Source organism: Elaeis guineensis, chromosome 4 (genome assembly GCF_000442705.2).
Source record: "Elaeis guineensis isolate ETL-2024a chromosome 4, EG11, whole genome shotgun sequence".
Lineage (NCBI taxonomy): Eukaryota > Viridiplantae > Streptophyta > Magnoliopsida > Arecales > Arecaceae > Elaeis > Elaeis guineensis.
Genome location: NC_025996.2, coordinates 5,588,477 through 5,607,620, shown reverse-complemented (window position 1 = coordinate 5,607,620; position 19,144 = coordinate 5,588,477). Strand labels below are relative to the sequence as shown.

General features: G+C 38.7%; 1 protein-coding gene across 1 annotated transcript; it reads right to left on the bottom strand.

Annotated features, from left to right (window-relative positions):
- Positions 1-15,579: 15,579 nt before the first annotated feature.
- LOC105044180 (noroxomaritidine synthase 2-like) lies at positions 15,580-17,293 on the bottom strand. The gene has a single exon (XM_073255381.1). It carries the CDS (start codon positions 17,087-17,089, stop codon positions 15,662-15,664), a length of 1,428 nt encoding a protein of 475 aa, XP_073111482.1. The 5' UTR covers positions 17,090-17,293; the 3' UTR covers positions 15,580-15,661.
- Between the last annotated feature and the right edge of the window lie 1,851 nt (positions 17,294-19,144).

The following is a 19,144-nucleotide window of genomic DNA, read 5'->3' as shown; positions in this document are numbered from 1 at the left end:
TTAACCCGTTTAATAAGTGGATCGGATTTAGATTTTAGATATCTGATCTATATAATCCATTTAATATTCAGGTCGGATTGAGTCAGATAACCCATTTAACACGTTTAACCTATTTCTGACCCATTTAACCAAATCTGTTTAATCCGTTTAAAATCCGTTTAACCTGTTTAACTTTTTTCTGATTCATTTAACCCGATCGTTTAATCTGTTTAACCTAATTTGACCTATTTAATAAACAGATCGGATCGAGTTACCTGTTTATTGAATAGATCGGATTCAGATTTGAATTTTTGACCCTTTTAATAAATAGGCCAGATTTGGATTGATGATTTTTTGATCTGATCTGTTTATGATTTGATCCATTTATGATCCGAACTGACCCGTTTGCCACCCCTAGTTTTATATATGGTGGGGTTGGCTATTTGAGACGAAAAAAGCGGGGCCGTCAATGCAGAGGACAAATAGCGATGGGAAAAATCATTGCAGATGAGTATGAATTAATTTTTTAATAAGCAGTCACCCCATCTCTGCAAATTTATTTATTTTTTAAATTCCTATCATCACGCCGTCTCTAAAAGTCTAGCCATCTTTAATTCGTCTCTATCCCATCTCTAGTACTCAATTAAAATAAAAAATTTAATCACCATCTCTAGACCGTCTCAATTGACCGCTACAGGAGATTGCCGTCTCTATGTCATCTCAATGCCGTCGAAAAAAATGATATCTGAGACTATTTTTTAGCCATCTTAGATGAACTGTCTTTAAAATTATATTTTTTTTATAGTGATGGATGCCATCTATCACAAGATGGATAGCCGTGCTTAACCATATTTATAAGCGAAGTTCGTGTTTTTAGCTGGATGTGACCGTCTATGTCGACACGATATTTTACCCAAGGTTGGTGTTGCAATAACTCATGTAGGTCTTCCATATTATTATCCAAATCTATAGATTCAGATCCGATCAATTCAAAACTTTATAATAATAATTTTACATCAATGATCCAACTGTTGAATATAATTTACTATCTCAAAATTACGTACATACAAAAAATCATATGATTTAGAGATCTCTAACATATATATCAAATAGTTAAAAATTGGATAGCCGAAATAAAATTAAATTAGATATATTTTTTGATCATTTGATGCAAAAGTTAGAGATTTTCAAATCATATAATTTTTTGTGTGTAAGCAGTTTTGAAATAGTAAATCACACTCAACAGTTTAGATCATCGATGTAGGACACTCATTATCTAATTTTGATTTGATCGAAACAGAATATATATATATATATATATATATATATATATATATATATATATATATATACATGTGTACATGCACGCGGATGCACGCACGCATTATCTACGAGTTTCAACGTTTGTTTCCTTTAGGATTTCATGAAGATGAGATTTTGATGGGTCATGTATGGTAGAAAAACTGATCTAGATCGCCATAGCCTACAGGACGACAACAAGACTTTTTGGGGCAACGGCCACACACACACACATGGATGCACGCACGCATTATCTACGAGTTTCAACGTTTGTTTCCTTTAGGATTTTATGAAGATGAGATTTTGATGGGTCATGCACGGTAGAAAAACTGACCTAGATCGCCACAGCCTACAGAACGACAACAAGACTTTTTGGGGCAACGGCCAATAATTTGGGTCTTATCTTATATATATATATATATATATATATATATATATATATATATATATATACATATATAGTAAATTATTTAAAATTTACTATATTACATGAAAATTTAATTAAAATTACTATTCTCCAAATTTTTTTATTCATATATTTGCATCGATCTGGAAGTGGCTATGGAGTGATCCAACGATGAATTCATGGGAAAAATATAATTCTTCTTTATGTGAAAGATAAAACCCTTGTACACTACAAACCTCCATACTAACGAGAGGAGGAAGGATGGGAGGGCATATCATAATTTCAGGCAGCTTGCGTTATATAATTTGACATGCTATTTAGCTAACACACGTGCATGAATGAAGGGTGAACAAAACTCGATCTTTCTGAATCTCTGCATGGTTCCACTTCCACACATACGGAGGAGAGTTGGAGTGGCTCATGTGCAAAAATTAGCACTCTGTCTGAAGACCTACAATGGCATGGTAAATAAAGATGCTTTATATGTCACTTTGTCCTTATAAATATATTATATAGCAACAACTAAAAACTTCTGGGAGATTTCAACGTCCAAAATAGTGCAGCCATCACAACAAATCTTTATAAATTAATGAAAGGAGGGACACGATCCAATTTCTTGATTCAACAAGCCCTCTTGCATCATGATCAACAGTTTATTACTTGATTTCAAAGATGAATTGTCAATATCACCAAGAAGTAGCTTTAATAAAATTTGAAAGAGCAATGCTGAGACCAGGACCATGCTACATTGCACTTAGCTAAATGATATATTTTGTTGCCAACTTCTCAGGTCCACCAAGTGACGTTACCTTTCGTTGTTATGAAATGGTCAAATCCATAATCCCACATATATTATCAAGAGAAAATTTTTAAAGTACGTGTTAGGTAACCATTATTTTGTTACCACAATTATTATATAACAAGAACAACGGCAGTTATTTAGCATTTGCATGTTTTTCAACGTATAACATTATGATATTCAGCTTTTATAATTACCAAGCAACAAGTATTTATTTGATAAGCAAAGATTTAAATAGGCGATATCATTGTATCTTATTATTTTAGTTCTAGATAATTTCAACCTAGACATATTTGAACAAATACCATATAGCTAAATACCTGAATAAATAGCAATTGCTATAGTCATCGTAATGATCCACCACAATTATAGGAGATTTTTTATAATGGGGTTATGGTATTATATAGAAGGGATTTGGTACAGGATGATCATCTCAAGATCAAAGATAATATGGGTTGAGATGATGAGATCACTGCATTTGACCATATAACAGTGATCTTAAATCAACCACACTCCTTAAATCATAATCCAACTCAATAATAGGATATCCATCTTTAAGATCGGAAATTTAACAGTGGCGTAGCTAGGATTTTCATCCTGAAGATTCAATATATAAATTAAAATAAATAAATAAATAAAATAAATTTAATAACATTATATTCAGTGGCGTAGCTAGGATTTTCATCCTGAAAGTTTAATATATAAATTAAAATAAATAAATAAATAAAAATTTAATAACATTACATTACTTAAAAGTGAGAGAGAAAGAAAAGAGAAAAAAGATGAAAAAAGGTGAGAGAAAAGATTCAAACCTAGGACACGAGGGATAGAAGGTGGGGGTTCAAACTACTAAGATAATTAAGACTCTTTATTCTATAGAAGTTCAAAAATATATATACACAAAATTTTTGGATAATATTTACATACTTCTAAGGGTATTGCACCAAAACTTGGGGGTTCAATTGAACCCTTAAGCCAAAACATAGCTTCACCTCTAAAATTCAAGATCATCCAAGATAGTAATCTTGAGCTGAAATTTGGAGACAAAATTATTCTTTAGTCTAATAAAAATGTTAGTATATCAATATATCATTAATATATTATATTTATATATATATTATATTATAATTTATTTTTCTCTAAGTAGTAGGACCAGTCGTCCTTATTCTTCGTGAGCCGACGGATGTTAGAGGAGAGCTGGAGATAATGGAGCTCCACCATGTGAGTCTCACCTCTTGCCACATGCAGGACACCTAAAGCCCTAAACCTAAACCTCTGGAAGAATTGGAGCTAGCTTTCAAGTGTAAATACCATATAACCTAGTTGTACGAAATTTATACAATTGACATATGCGGTGAACTCTTATTAGCAGCATTACTTTGGCCTACGTCTAATTTCATGCTTGCTAGACAGTCGGGGTGGTATAAGAGCCCTTCATAAAATCGGCAAACTTGCCGACATCTAAAGTCGGCATAGCTTCTCGACTTTATCATGTTATTCTACGTGATTGTTAAAGAGTGCATCTATCAAGCAAGATTGGAGCCTTTGATACCATTATTTTTATTTTTTTTGGGTGTTGTGGATAGGTCAAACCCTCCTCATATATAAATATAGCCACTGGCATTTGTGTGTAAAATCTTTCAGAGTTTCTTAGGAGTGGATGTAGTAGAGTCCCAACAGAAATTTTTGAATATTCTTCAATATAGAAAGCGATGCAATCAGCTACATTGTTAGTTTTTCTATCAATATGCACTGCTTTAAAGGCCACTACCACTAATGTAGCCTTTACCAATCTACAAGAAGAGGATTGGCTTTATCTGGTGGCCACCAAGTTGGCTATATAATTAACAACATTTTTTTTTTTTTTTGATATGGTGGATAACTCGTGCAAGTCTAAAATGAACATATCCAAAAAGATTAGAATATAAAATATTACAAAAAAAGATCGGAATAGCCCTCATATCTATCCACAATATCTTTCCAAAATGCTCGACAACAAAAGAGACAATCCAATCTATTGTGTTGTTTGCCTTTTGATAGACCTGCCTAATAATCAAAGAAATGCAACTCTGAAGAAATCTCCAAATATCATGAAATAGTGGATGAACAGCTGTAAATCTAGTCTGTCCTAAAATCTAAACCACCATTGTGGCTGAATTTCCTCAATGATAAGGTGACAACAGTTTGAGAATTACCTCTAGGTAGAATTTGTAGGACCCCAGAAGAGTGATAGCATAAGTCAGTCCTCTCCGAGCACTCCTTAATTCAATTAAAGGAACTGTAGTATCACAAAGCCCAACTACCCCAGCTGCCACGAAACTGGAGTTGAAGCTGCGGATAATGAATGAGCCTTTGATACCCATTCACGTTTTCCCTTCCATGCATTGCATGTATCTGCACACTAATGATATTTATATACAACTATATACCAAGGCTTAAATTAAATTTATAATCTTTTTTAATACACAAACATATGTCTGAAAAGAAACATCTTACATATAGAATTAACTTATAGAATTAACTTCCAGTTTACATGCACTTGAACTGCTCAACGGGTGCGTCTGAAGGTTGACTTGCATGTAAAATAGGAGATGTAGGCTAGAGCTGATCATGGGCCAACCATTGGGGTTAAACTATATTTATTTTTAGTCAGGCTTTGGGTCGCGTACATTTAAAATTGGATATTTTCTGTGCGGAAGTCTTGCCCTCGATCAGCCCTAATATACGCACAAGAATGTTTTGATTGCATGAAGTGACTTAGCAGTATTATTTGTGTCAGCACTTCAAAAATCCAATCACCACCCAACACTGGACAGATTGGACCTGGCCCAACGTGTTCTTGGGCTCAATCTCAACCCGGCCTGCACTTGATAACAGGCCATTCCTCATCCTGTTTTGCCAACCTTGGTTACGAGAGGCCTCAACGCGCTTCGCGTAAATAAGTTGTAACCCGTATATACTCTTCTAATTGATCTCACTTTTACCAGGTAACGAGGCAGACCATGCCAAGAACAAACGTGAACCAACTGTCCCTTTTCCTTTTGGTTGTATTGCAAGAGGTGCGGACTTTAGTTCCACATCGGTTGTTCAGTCAGACAATCTTACTTTATAAGGCTTGGAGCTCCCTTTCTCACGTGAGGCGTCTTTTCCAAAGACAAAGCCGTGCGGTCGCAGGCCACAGGCCTACCTCATGCGTGATGCGGGTCGGAGGCCACGGGCCTACCTCACGCCGACCAAAGCGGTTGTTCAGTCAGACAATCTTGCCTTATAAAACTTGAAGCTCCCCTTCTCACGTGAGGCACCTTTTTCAAGGACAAAACCATACGGTTGCATGCTGGTTGTGGGCCACGGGCCTACCCCATATGGGTCGGAGGTCACGGACCTACCTCATGCCGATCAAAACGAACAATACCTTGCATTGGGTTAGACCCAGGATCCTATCTCATGATTTTGGCTTGACCGACTGCAATAGGTTAGAAAAGGTCCAATTTTAAGCATGATATGTTTAACCATTGAAGTTATTTTCCCCATCCCTTCCTTAATTGAATCTATAGGAAAGCTAAGATATCATAATTGTGCCCATAATCTCATGATTCATGTACACCTTGGCAACTTAGCCGCGACAATATTATTTTTCTATCAAGCTAAGGGTTGATTGTTCTGGTCCAAACCGTTGACAAATTGACACTGTCCATATACAACCGGGGGCCGGGGCTAGATCAAGTTGGTCATGGGCTGGGCCATAGAATGCCCAGATGAGTCACACGTAACCTAGAGGCCCATGACTCATCAGTATTAATACTGCTGTCCATGCATGTATGATGTAGGCTACCCAATCACTGGTGAGCGATTAATATGCCGAAAGAACGCATACCATCCTCTTTCCCTCGAATGGAAAACCCTGGAGAGGCTAGAGAAGCTTCCAATTTTTAAAAGAGTACATAACCATAGCTAAAGAGAGATTTACACTCTGCGTACATACACATACTAGCACATAATTATAACGAAACATGCTCTTTTTTTTTTTTTAATTTTTTTGGCAGGACATCCAGTTTCTTATTAACCTTGCTAGTAAATCAAGGATACCATGGCGGCCACAAACATCAACATATAAGTTGTCCAAATACCATGGCAGCCACCAACGCTTTCATTTGAGTAAAGGCTATCTCCTTCCCTAAACAAGTTCAAGTCCCGGAATTGAATGATAGGAACTTGTAAGATCGATGGCTTATGCCTCAATCTGCCTGTCTCTGAAACCCGTCTCCTAGGCTTAAATCGTATGCAATCATTCCTCCAGTCCCCTTCCATCTTTCCCACGAAGAGAATAATATCTTCATGCTTGAATGGATCTTTTTTTCGGTAAACATGCTTGGATGGGCGTTGTCCCCGCTCGGGATGAGCTCAGATTGCAGCACACCTTTGTTCTTGAATTTATCAAACTCCACGTACTGGAAATATTCCATCCACTACTTGATGATCTTGCTGCTCATCAAGACAAGACGATATTAATCCATTGGTCCTTTGCGGTCCTTGTGATCCTCCTGGTTTCTTAATTTGTTCTCCTCCTCCTTCCTCTCGTTGGTTGCATGCATGGGCTATAAAATGGACCATGACGTCTGTCACACCCCCGACCCAAAATTATGAATTGAGGGTCATGGCAACCGCCGCATACTTATAGAAAACTTTTTCCATAAGCATACAAGGCATCTTATCAAACTATTCTAAAACAACAACGGAATAATTAGACAATAATTCAAAATCCAAAACATAACGATCTAAATTTCTTCTTTAAATATCTCAATAAATTCAATAATGATTCATAGTCCTTACATCAAATTTAATAAGACTTTCAACTGAAAATAAAAATATAAAGATTCTGTTTCTGATCATTTTTCCATTCATATCTTATATCATCTTAATTCCTCAACATCTGTAAAAATAGTAAAATAGGAGGTAATGAACTAGACAGCCCAGTAAGCAATGATCACTTTTCAACAGATTTCATCAGACATATAAGTAAATAATTATTTATAAAAAATAAACATATATAGTTCATTAATTTGAAATCAATTTTCAATTATGCAATATAATTCATGCCAAATTAATTTTTTTTTCGAAAATTCAAGTTTCTTTCGAGATTTCAATTTCTTTCGTTGTTAAATTCTTTTCGTCAACCATGAGCTATGACCATATTTTTCCTGTGGCAGGATCATAATACCGCGTATCTTCTTGCGGTGAGCTGCGAATCATCTGGCAGCAAAGTCCTTCGGAACCGCTGATCTCTCTGACGGTTTGTCGCGGGTCTCTCTGGTGACATGTCGCTGGTCTCACTGGCGACATAAACCCTCAGGACAATCAATTGCCAACGTATATGCCCCCATTGGCGGGGTCCTTTACATAGTCAGGTTGTCAATTCATATTGTTCTTATATCAGAATTCTTCATAAATCATATTTCATATTCTAATTTCGATAATAAAACATATAATCATGTAATATCAAAATCAATCAATATAATGCATCATGGAGTCAATATGTTCAATCATGCTTCATCATAATATTTCAAATAAGATATTTTCATAACAAAATATCATTCATTCAATTCATGCATCGTTTCACAAATCATGTCAGAAAAATACATTATAATTTACCGATAAATCTAGAAAAAATGGAACATTACTTACCTCGAACGCATTCCAATAAATCCACATAATTCTATAAATTTTCTTCCAAAAATTTTGTTCGTAGATCATATCGTGATATCCCATAATCAAACATCCACAATCCTATACAGAATCAATTTCAATAATTAGAAAGAATACGAATACCGTATTTCAACGGTTTAGATTGGGTCTGATCATCTAATTTCATCTAATCAAAATCTAATTAGGACCTAAATGATCTAAAGTTTGACTATCAGATCAAATCGGATTCGAAGTGATAGGACCGAGATTTTTTTCATCGATTTCATAAAATCAAGTAGAGAGAGACAATTAGAGGAGAGAGAAATCAATGAGGTACAATTCGAATTGGTCAGATGACACAATCCAACATTATGATTGGTCCAATATCTCGGTTGGTGAAATCAACATGATCAAATCAAGTCATGGCTAGATCGAAATCATGGATGATCAAATCTAAAGATTCATGATCTGATTAAGGTGGGTGCCAGTACACTGTCTGACAATCATGGATCAGAATTCTTCATTAGAATCAGATCAGAACTATTAAAAAAAATTTCTTCATTCACTAACCTTTTTAGAGAGAGAATCAATCAAGAGAGAGAATATTTTAGAGAGAGAAAATTTTAGAGAGAGAAAACTCATCTTGAATTCTTCAGACAATATGATTCAACAAATTTGATCGATCAGATCAAATCATGCTAAGATTATCATGTGAACAATTCAATAAAATCATGAGAAATAAAATCTAAAAATATCTGATCTGATCAAAGTGGATGTCGGTGTACCATCCGACGATCACAGATCAAAAATCCATCACTAGGATCATTTAAATTCATCATCATTCTTTTCAAAATTCTAGAAATCTTAAGAGAGAGAAATAATCTAGAGGAAGGATTCTAGAGAGAGAAAGTCCAATTCTAGAGAGAGAAAATACTAGTTTAGGCTGAAGAGAGAGGGGAGAGAAAGAAACTCTCTTTCTCATATTTTATTATTTATATCATTATTTATTAATTTATTTTTATTTTTATTTCTTCTTCTTTTCTTTTTCTTTTTTTTTTCTTTTCTTTTTCTTCACGAAAGAGAGAGGAGAGAAAATCCTATTTATTATATTATTATTATTTTATTTTTCTTCTTTCTTTTTTTTTTTTCTTTTCTTTTTCTTTTTCTTTTCCTTCTTTTTCTTTTCTTTTCTTTTTCTTTTTCTTTTCCTTCTTTTTCTTCTTCTTTCTTCTTTTCTTTTCCCGTGGGTTCATTTGGGCCGAAATAGGGGACCGTGAGGTCCCCTCGTTGGCTGGCCGGCCGGCGGCGCAGCCGGCATGGGGCGGCTTTCGGCAGGAGGGGAGACGATCCGACGGCAAGAGGAGGCCAAACCGGTGGTCGGCGGTGACCACCGGCGATGGAAAAATGGCAAAAAGGAAGATTTTTCCGCAACAAAATCCGGCGACTCAGATCGCCGGCGAGCATGCACATCGGCACGGGAAGGAAGGAGGAGAAGAGAGGAAGGGGAGGAGGCTTACCTCCGTCGCCGGCGAAACTTTTTCAGCGAGAAATTGGACGGCACAGTGACGGATCTCCGTGAGAAATTTCCGACGATTGCCGCCGTTTTGCCCCGGAATTTCTCGATAAGAGGAGAGAGGAGGGTTCTCCTCCTTAAATAGAGTTGGAGGGAGCTCGTCTCCGACTCCGATTGGGAGCCGACGAGAGGAGGAAGAAGACTCCCTTCTCCTCTGTTTTCTTTTTTTTTTTTTTTTTGTTTGGGCTTTGGCTGGGATTCTGGCATGGGTTGGGCCGTCAACGTCCAATTCCACGGCCAGTTTCTTCTCCTCTCCTATCCTTGATAACTTCCACCAGGCTGATGGTACTGCCTGCCGGAAGAACAAGGAGTCCATATCATCATCATCCATGGCCGTCGCAAATGGAACCGGGAAACCTGATAGACAGGCAACCAAGGCCAATGCAGAAAACCAAGTGACGTGTGGTATCAAAGGTTGGCCTTAGGAACACATCTTGCTAGTCTACTACGTCGTCTTCTTGGGCAACTTCATCTAGAAGAGGAATGAGCCCCTTCTCCACCTTGCTTGGACTAGACCGGGATCCCAAATCCGGAAACCGTCGATCGCTCATCAAGCTGTGGGTCATTGAAGATCCCATTGCAAGGATGTCGTCGTGTCGAAAATTCTGAACATTTGTGGATGATTGGAAAATTTGGCATCGGTGACATGCGCATGGCAGAGGATGTGCATAAGTCAGGTTGGGAAGAGTTGAAGATACGCCTCAAATTGAAGCAATTTTTTTTTTTTTTTTGATAAGTCGGGTTAACCATGCAAATCTAATATAAATACAATCATAAAAATTAAAAAATAAAATATCATAAAATAAAAAAAAAAATAAATGAGCATCCATCCATAGCACATTGTCTGAGTGATCAGCAATAAAAGAGGCGATTCAATCTGCTGTACTATTTACCTTCCAATAGATATACTGGATATCTAGAGAAGCACATCCTCTCAAAACTCTCCAAACATCGCATAATAGGGGATGAGTGAGAGCTGTTCCAGCTCCATAATCAACTCACAATAATAATAGAGTCCTCTTCGATGATGATGTGATCCACTCTCAGAATCTACTTTACGTACATAATACCTATTATAACTATCCGAAACTCTATCCCAAAAATAATGGCATCCACCAAATGGCTCCATCCTATTATAATAAGTCTAGAGTCTAGGCTGTGGATCATAAAGATTGATTTTTTATTAAAAAATAAATAATCAATATAGATTCGGCTCAATTTTTATTGGATTGATGTCCGATTGGACTAAGCTAAATCTAAATATAAAAATTATATTTTATATAAGATCAACATTCAATGAGTTGGACTAAATAAATTAGGCTAGATTAAAAGCTAAAAATTTTATTTTTATATATATAAATTATTAAAAAATTTGATATTTTTTTAGATTTTTTTTTTTTCCGAACCGACACCAAAACAGATTTCAGAAAACATAATATATATAAACCGGACCAAAGAAATCGGTTCTGATCAGATTTGCGATTTGACTTTCTGTCACATCTTTGGTCGGATCACAATTATCCCACAAGTCCATGTCTCAGAACCAGGCAAGCAGAACGAGATCTCGCACTCGGACTCCTCGAGGACCTCGGTGGTTCAATCATGGAGGTGGTAAGATGGGTGACAAGTGTCGAGAGGATCCAAAGGAATGGCCAGATCACAAGGAATGGCCGGCTGAAGGGGATTGCTGGCCTTCTAATATTTGTAAGGGAGTAGACGTGGTGGAAGCAAGATATGGATAAGACGATTTCAGGACTTTTTTTTTTGGTCAGAGATTTCAGGACATGTTTGCAGGAGGCCTGGCAAGGCACAAAGCGAACTCCCGGCTCTGCAGTGACTTCTGGGTCTACCATAACGGATTGGCCTGAGGAGGCCAAAAGGGATGACCAAATATTGGAAGAGGGAAAGGTACGCCCACTACATCGAGACAATTTTATGTAGACCTGGGTAAAAATCTGATACGACACTGCCTAACTCAATGAATCAAGCAATGCTAGGATAAACGTAAAGAAGTCGCACAAAATGCTAGACAATTGACGTGCTAGCCTCCCACTCGACCTATTGTTGGCAGCTAATATTTGACATGATGCACGGCTGCCTGTGAGAGGAATGAAAAGGTCACATCATTAGTGTAACGTGCGTTTGTATGTACTTGTTGAAACGAACAAAAAAAATATCTAGTAAACTAAAGTTCAAGATTTTCTTTTTAAAAAAAAAAAAATCGAACAAAAGGTGATAAGCCTAAAGTATATATCTACTTGTTGGTTAAAATTTCGTTATTAAAAATACAAGTAGCCATTATTTCTCGTATCCCAATAATCTCTTAGTAATCATATAGATTTCTCCTCGGATGGATCACTCCTCTTCCACCATTTAACCCTCCAACCTGCTGCCGCTCCTACCGTGGTGGCGCTTGCTGCAGTTGAGGCAAAAGGAGAGGCTGCTAAGGTAAAGAGGATAGCTGCTGAACTCTCGGAGTTCGATATTGAGAGGCCACTCCTCGAATAAAATAATTCAGTCGTCCCTACCTGATAAGCCTCTCGATCTCATCGCAGAGCTGATGGCAGTCTTCAGTATCGTGACCATGATCATGATGGTAAGAACAGTATTTATTTGGGTCTCGACGGTATTCCGATCTTATTCTCATCAACTGAGGCACAAATAACTTAGGCCCCATTTGCAGCAACACCTCCCTTCGAGAAACAGTCAAAGACGTGTAGGTATTGTACTACCTAGGAGATGATGGTTTTCGAGCCCTTCTCGGAAGACTCCGGGATCGATGATTTCGACTCCCGTTATTCCACCTCTGGGGCAGGGATCGGGAGCGCTGGCGACTTTTCTCTTCGCACCTTGGATGGTGCTCCTTATTGGATCCCGCCACGGTTGAATCAGCAGTAGTATCATCGGCAAAGGCCTCTTTCATGCGGACATACTTCTCTACACGGACAAGCATATCTGGGAGATCTCGAGGATAAATTTTAACTAACGACTTTTTCAAGTTGTTTTTTAGCAGATCGCTCATCATTGCAGCCATCGACTCATCCTCCTTTTGCTTGATAGTATGGAGGTAGTCTGACCGCTTCTGCTGTCGTCGGTTGTTGATGAAATGACCGACGAAAGACCGACATAAGTCCTCAAAGGAATGGATAGGCGTCGGCCTCAAACTCAAGTACCACTGCCGAGCAACCTCCTTAAGAGTCGGAGGGAATGCTCGACAGAGGATTGCATCTGACGCTCTCTAAAGGAGCGTGGCTGCCTTGAAGGTCTCTACATGGTCGACGGAGTCGGAGGTCCCGTCGTAGGTCTCTAATTGAGGTAGTTTGAAGTGTAGGGGAGTGGTTCCTGCATATTCCTTAGGATGAAGGGCGGCTGGTTGTTATACCCTTCGTAGGACAGCACCGAAGAGCCATTATTGTTGAGGGTCTTTTCTATTTTCTGGTCCAACTGCTCGTCGAGCTCCTGGAATCACCTTTTGAAATCAAGTTCATGAACAGTATCGGCCTCGGAGCATAGAGGAGATTGACGTCCGAGGATTGAGTCATGGCCCGACAGCGGGCTTGGAGATCGCCGCGTGACCAGCTGCTGGGCCCAAGGGTGACTTTGATGAGTCAACCTCCTCTCTGGATTTCGAGGAGGCACCTACGGTTCTGGTTGAGGTGGTGGCTGCGGAGCCACTGTCAGGACAGGATTCTGCGGAGGCGTCGCTGTGGAGAGCACAGGCGACACCGTCGAGGGCACTGTATGATGCACCATTGTAGTGGGTGCAGAGACAGCCTGAGGAGGCTGGGGCACCACCTGAAAGGGGGCGAAAAAGATCTGAACCATTTGGATTGCGGTCGTCAAATGTTGTACCTGTTCGAAGAGCTGGCCGAATTGATCAGCCGTGACTGACGCTGGCTGGATCGGTTGAACCGATAGAGGGATGATCGATTGAGCAGGCAGAGAGATTTTCAATGCTAGCAGTTAAACTTGATTGTCAGCCTGGCTGGCTGCGTATCGGGAAGCGGCGGTATTGAAAAATCGGGAAGATATCCGTCTTTGAGCCATGAATGCGAATGTAGACTCTTTTTCTATCTGTTGCCACTGAAATAGATCAAGGTCGGAAGACGAATATCTGATCCTCATGTAGGGATGATGGCACTAGAGTGACCTACAAAATAAGTTCCAAACCGAAAATTATGGTTCCAATGAAAATCCCCCGATGCTCAAGTCAGAAAGGCAAAGAACAAGCAAGCTCAGAGAGGGATTGAACTTACCTGGATTCTCAGAGCTCTGGTTGTTTATACAAAAGGATGTTGGACAGCTAGATAGTAAATTGTGTGATCGTATGATCTCAAGATTATCGGACTGTTGGACATGCCAATCTGGACGAGATGATTTAGCCCTTAATCGCTCTTGCGAGATCAGGAGAGACGATTGCACCAGATCCTTATCTATTCGGGATAGACAGCTGTTGCACGTGTTGAAGAGATAAGTCGGCTGAGGTGACGAAGGTGGCTCATACACAAGTTAGTCCTTACGAGCGCCTCAGCTCACTATGGAGACAGACTCCACAGATCATACGTCGGTCAGCAGTCGTACTGGCGACTCGAGAACTTGAAATACCTTACGATGCAACGATGATCCGAGATGCTCACGGTAACCACCGTAACAATGTGGAAGACTGGAAGTGGACATGGTAAAAGCAAGCAAGATAGAAAAACTTTAGGATATACTCGGAGGCCAACTGAAGAGATTATTAATTAGAACCGCTCCATCTTTAAGAAGCCATCACATCATCTATCGTTAAAAAAAGATGCATCATTTTTTAATTTTGATTAGAAATTTAAAATGAAAAAAATTATTATTAATTATAATTGATCAACTAATAATTTTTACTATTTTGAATGAAAAAATTTTAATATTTCAAATAATATGATGTTTTTTTTATTAGATGATCTAAGATGCACATATGTGATAGGATGATTATAATCAATAATTTCTCCCTAACAAGGCCGAAAGCAAACTATCAAATCTATTATAGCTTTTGAGTCTAACACGATGGATTAACCTGACGGGCCAGAAGGATGATCAAAGATTATGTAAAATTCTTTGTGCACCGCAGGTGGGCAGAATCGGATGCATCATCTGCAGTGATTGATTTTCACATGAATTTAATAAAAAAAAATATATTTTTTATATATCACATCTCAATTTTATACGTAAGCTGAATACTGTAGATGATGTGTGCGATCCTGCACCGTCTGTGGTGCACAAAGAATTCCTCAAGATTTTAAGAGACATAAGCGTGCCCACCGCATCAGACAATTTTATGTGGACGGAGCCTGGCAGGGGTAAGAACCTGATACAGCACCACCCAACTCAGTGAACCGACCCGTCCTAGGACAAGCGCAAAGAAGTCACACAAAATGCTTAACAATCGACGTGCTACGTACCCTCCCATTGTACCAACTGCACCTATTGTCGACGGCTAATATTTGACATGATGCACGGTTGCCGGCTAGAGGAATGAAAAGGCCACATCATTAGTGTAATGTGTGCTTGCATACATATACTAGTTAAAAGCAACACAAAAAAAAAAAAATCTAGTAAATTAGAGTTCAAGATTTTTTTTTTTTTAATTTCGAGCAAAAGGTGATAAGTCTAAAATATCAATGTAGTTGGCTAAAATTTTGTTTTAAAAATACAAGTTGCTGTTACTTCTCATATTTTGGATAAATTTATAGCAAAATCATAAGAGAATTGCAAGGTTGGTTGACATGTTTGTTTTTAATGGGTTAGACTATGCAGACATGGTAAATAATACCTAATAATTTCTCCAGTATCTTTACCCAACAATGCTAAACTGAAAACCTTCTTTATTGAACCATAGCAAACATCCACATGTTGAGCTTCACAGCGAACCACGTCAATTTCAACACAATCACGCACTAGCTCTCTTCCTAATCCTCACCATCAAGCCATTCTTCATTTGAAGGATGATAGAAATCTTTGGCTCAACCACATGGCCTTCAACCACATCAACATGGAAGTTGTACACCATTGCAGACACAACCGCTTTCATCTGAGTGAAGGCCATGTCCTTCCCCAGACACGTCCTCGGCCCGGAATTGAATGAAGGAAACTTATAAGATGGCTCATGCCTCAACTTCCCCTTCTCTGAAATCCATCTCTCAGGCTTAAATTCCAAGCAATCTTTTCCCCATACCCCTTCCATCCTCCCCATAGCATACAAAAAGAAGAGTATCTTCGTTCCTGGCTGGGCTTTGTGGCCGCTCGGAAGGACTTCGGATTGCAACACACCTTTGTGCTCGAACGGGACCGGCGGGTACAGCCTCAGGGATTCACACAAGGCTGCATGCAGGTAGACCAACCCTTTCAGCTCCTCGGCATCGAATAGGGTCATGCTCTCTGAGCATGACCTCTCCTTTCGTAGCGACTTCAATTCCTCCAGGATCTTCAACTCCGCAACCGGATTCTTTGACAGCAACCAAAAGAACCATGTGAGGGCGGCACCAGTGGTGTCCCTCCCTGCAATCATAAAATTCATTGCTGTGTCTCGTAGAAACTTATTGAATTCCATCGGATTTTCCACATCCACCATATGAAGATCATCACAAGCATCAATATAAGATGATAATAGATCTCTTATTGGCGCCTCTGCATGGCTTCTTGATTTGTTCCTCTCCTCCTTTTTCTCAGCAATTCTTTGTGCTATGAATTGGTCCATCACTTTCCATGCCAGTGCCAATTTCTTCTCCTCCCCTATCCTTAGCCATCTCAGCAACTTCCACCACGCCGGTGGCACTATGTGCCGGAAGAGCAAGGCCCCCGTGGCATCGTCCATAGCCTTGGCAAATGGAACCGTGGGAAATCCGATAGAAAGGCACCCGGGGTCAGTGCCAAAAACCAAGTAACAGGTGGTATCAAAGGTTAGCCTCAGGAATACATCTTGCAAGTCTACTGCAACTTCTTGTTTGGCAAGTTGATCGAGGAGAGGGATGAGTCCCTTCTCCACCTTGTTTCGGGTCGACTGCGACACGAAGGGCCGGAACCTTCGGTCACTGATCAGGGTGTGGGCTTTCATCCTTTGGCTTCTCCATGACTCAGCGTCGGAATTGAAGATCCCATCGCCGAGGATGTCGAAGATCTCCGAGAAGTCGTCGCCCTTCGGGTAGTTGAGGAAGTTGGCGCTGAAGACATGGTGCATGTTGGCTGGGTCGCAGGTCACCAACATGTCCATGCCTGTGAACCACGGGCCATGGAACAAGAAGGTGCACCCGGTCTCCTTCAGGATCCAGGTACCCCAGTCATGGAGGTGGTGGAGGTGGGCTAGAAGGGCCGGGAGCATCCCCACGAATGGCCAATCCACTGAGTTCCCAGGCCCCTTGTTTTTTTGGTAGTAGTAGAAGAAGAAGAAGCAAACAACGGATATGAGGATCTCAGGGTATGTTTGCAAGAGGCACAGTGAAGCCCCAACAAACTGGCAGCCATGGTTGTTTGGGATAAGCTGTTATGGTGGGAATCAGAAGAAACAAGTCTCTCTGTATAGGCGAAGCTCTGTGGTTTACCTCGGTTTATGTAGTCCAAGCGTTGGCTGGATGTGTCCATCCATGCCTCACGATATTTTACACGTGGTTGGTATTGCAGCCGCTCATGCAGTCTTGACAAATGTTCCCATTTCACCATCCTAATGAAATCAAAACAGAATGGATAGGACGTAATAAATGATGGCTACCAGATGTGTCATTTTCTAATTAACAATCTTATCTAGTCACGTAATATCATGATATCAAAAAAAAAAAGTGTCATGATAATTCTATAGATTAAATATAAGATAAGTCTGTCTATTATTAAGCAACTAATGACTACAATTTATAAATTTTTTAATGATGATTTTTCTCCAAACTAAGTAAGAGACAAAGATGAATTCTAGGGTATTATAGAATGATTGTAATGCATCATTTTTTTGGTAAAAAATTGTAACAACTTTTCTCTTTATTAAGTGAGAGAGAGGAAGGTGGGGATTCTGAGGTATTATAAAATGATTGTAGTGTATTATTTCTTTTTGTGTTGGCAAAGCTCTGTAACATATTTATATATTATTTTATTATTTATATAATATTATAGATATTATTTAATACATCATCAATGATATTTAATTCAATGACGAAATGGAAGATATTTCGATAGTATAGAAGAAATAGAAAGTATTTCATGGGGGTATTCATTAGACTATTTTTGTTCATACTTCATGGGCACCATAATTTGAATATTATTTTGCCATATATTATTTAATACTTCACCAATAATATCCAACTCAACTGTCAAAATGAGAGTATTTTTATAATATATAAAAAAAGAGAAGATATTTCACGGGAGCACATAAGCATCATATATTTGTATATTATTTTATCACTTGTATAATAATATAAATATTATTTGATGCCTGAACAAACATATTTAATTCGTTGATGTAATGGAAGATATTTCCAAAAAGAGAAAGCATTTCATTGGAGTATCCAATGGACTTTTCACAACCAACCCTTTCTCCCTCTTAATAATGAATTGCACAATTAGGTCCATCATCGGACGTCCTCATGGACCGAATTAAGCTAAATCCAAATCGTTATCAAAGCCCCACTTGTCAAGCACCTTGTATCAAACAATAGTCCTTTCATCCATCACATAATTCCAAGTATTGTTTTACTTGTTTTAGGTAGTGGGGATGTGTGTTTTTTCTCTGGACTCCTGCCACATGGATTTTTTAAAAATTTTTGGACTCCTTTTTCACCTGATATTTTTCTACGAATCTCTTCCAATTTTTCTTGAATTTTGGAGAGGGCTCAAACGTTCTCTCCATTTCTATCTAATTAATAGATATAGAGATACATATACAAATAGAGATACTTTTAGTTTATTTGTACCTAAAAGTTCGCTTTGATATACATGCAAGGGGATCCCCCTTGTATGCATGCAAGAGTAATATCATGGCCGGTAGAACATTGTTTTTTTTTCCCCCCTTTTTAGTAAAATACATCCCTTTCCATCCTTCTCACCAACTCCTCCAATCAATATATTGTCTCTAACTAAATAAGGTGCAATTTACCTGATCAAGAGTAAATATAGAGCAAACATATATCATAATCTTTTAGAGTGCTCATCGTTTACTGGCCACCGGAGCTAATCGTCAATTACGTCCTTTCCTTTAATACTAACATCCTCGCTCTTTATATACCACAACGTCTGAACTTACATCTATAGCGAAAAAGAACATGAGAGTGGAAATAGGCATTAATAAATACAATAAATCATTTCTTTTCGTGCTCAGTACGTCCCCGCTCTTTATACGCGAATAGCATGAATCCAAGTCCACGAAGAAAGAGAGCAAGAAGACTGGTCAATT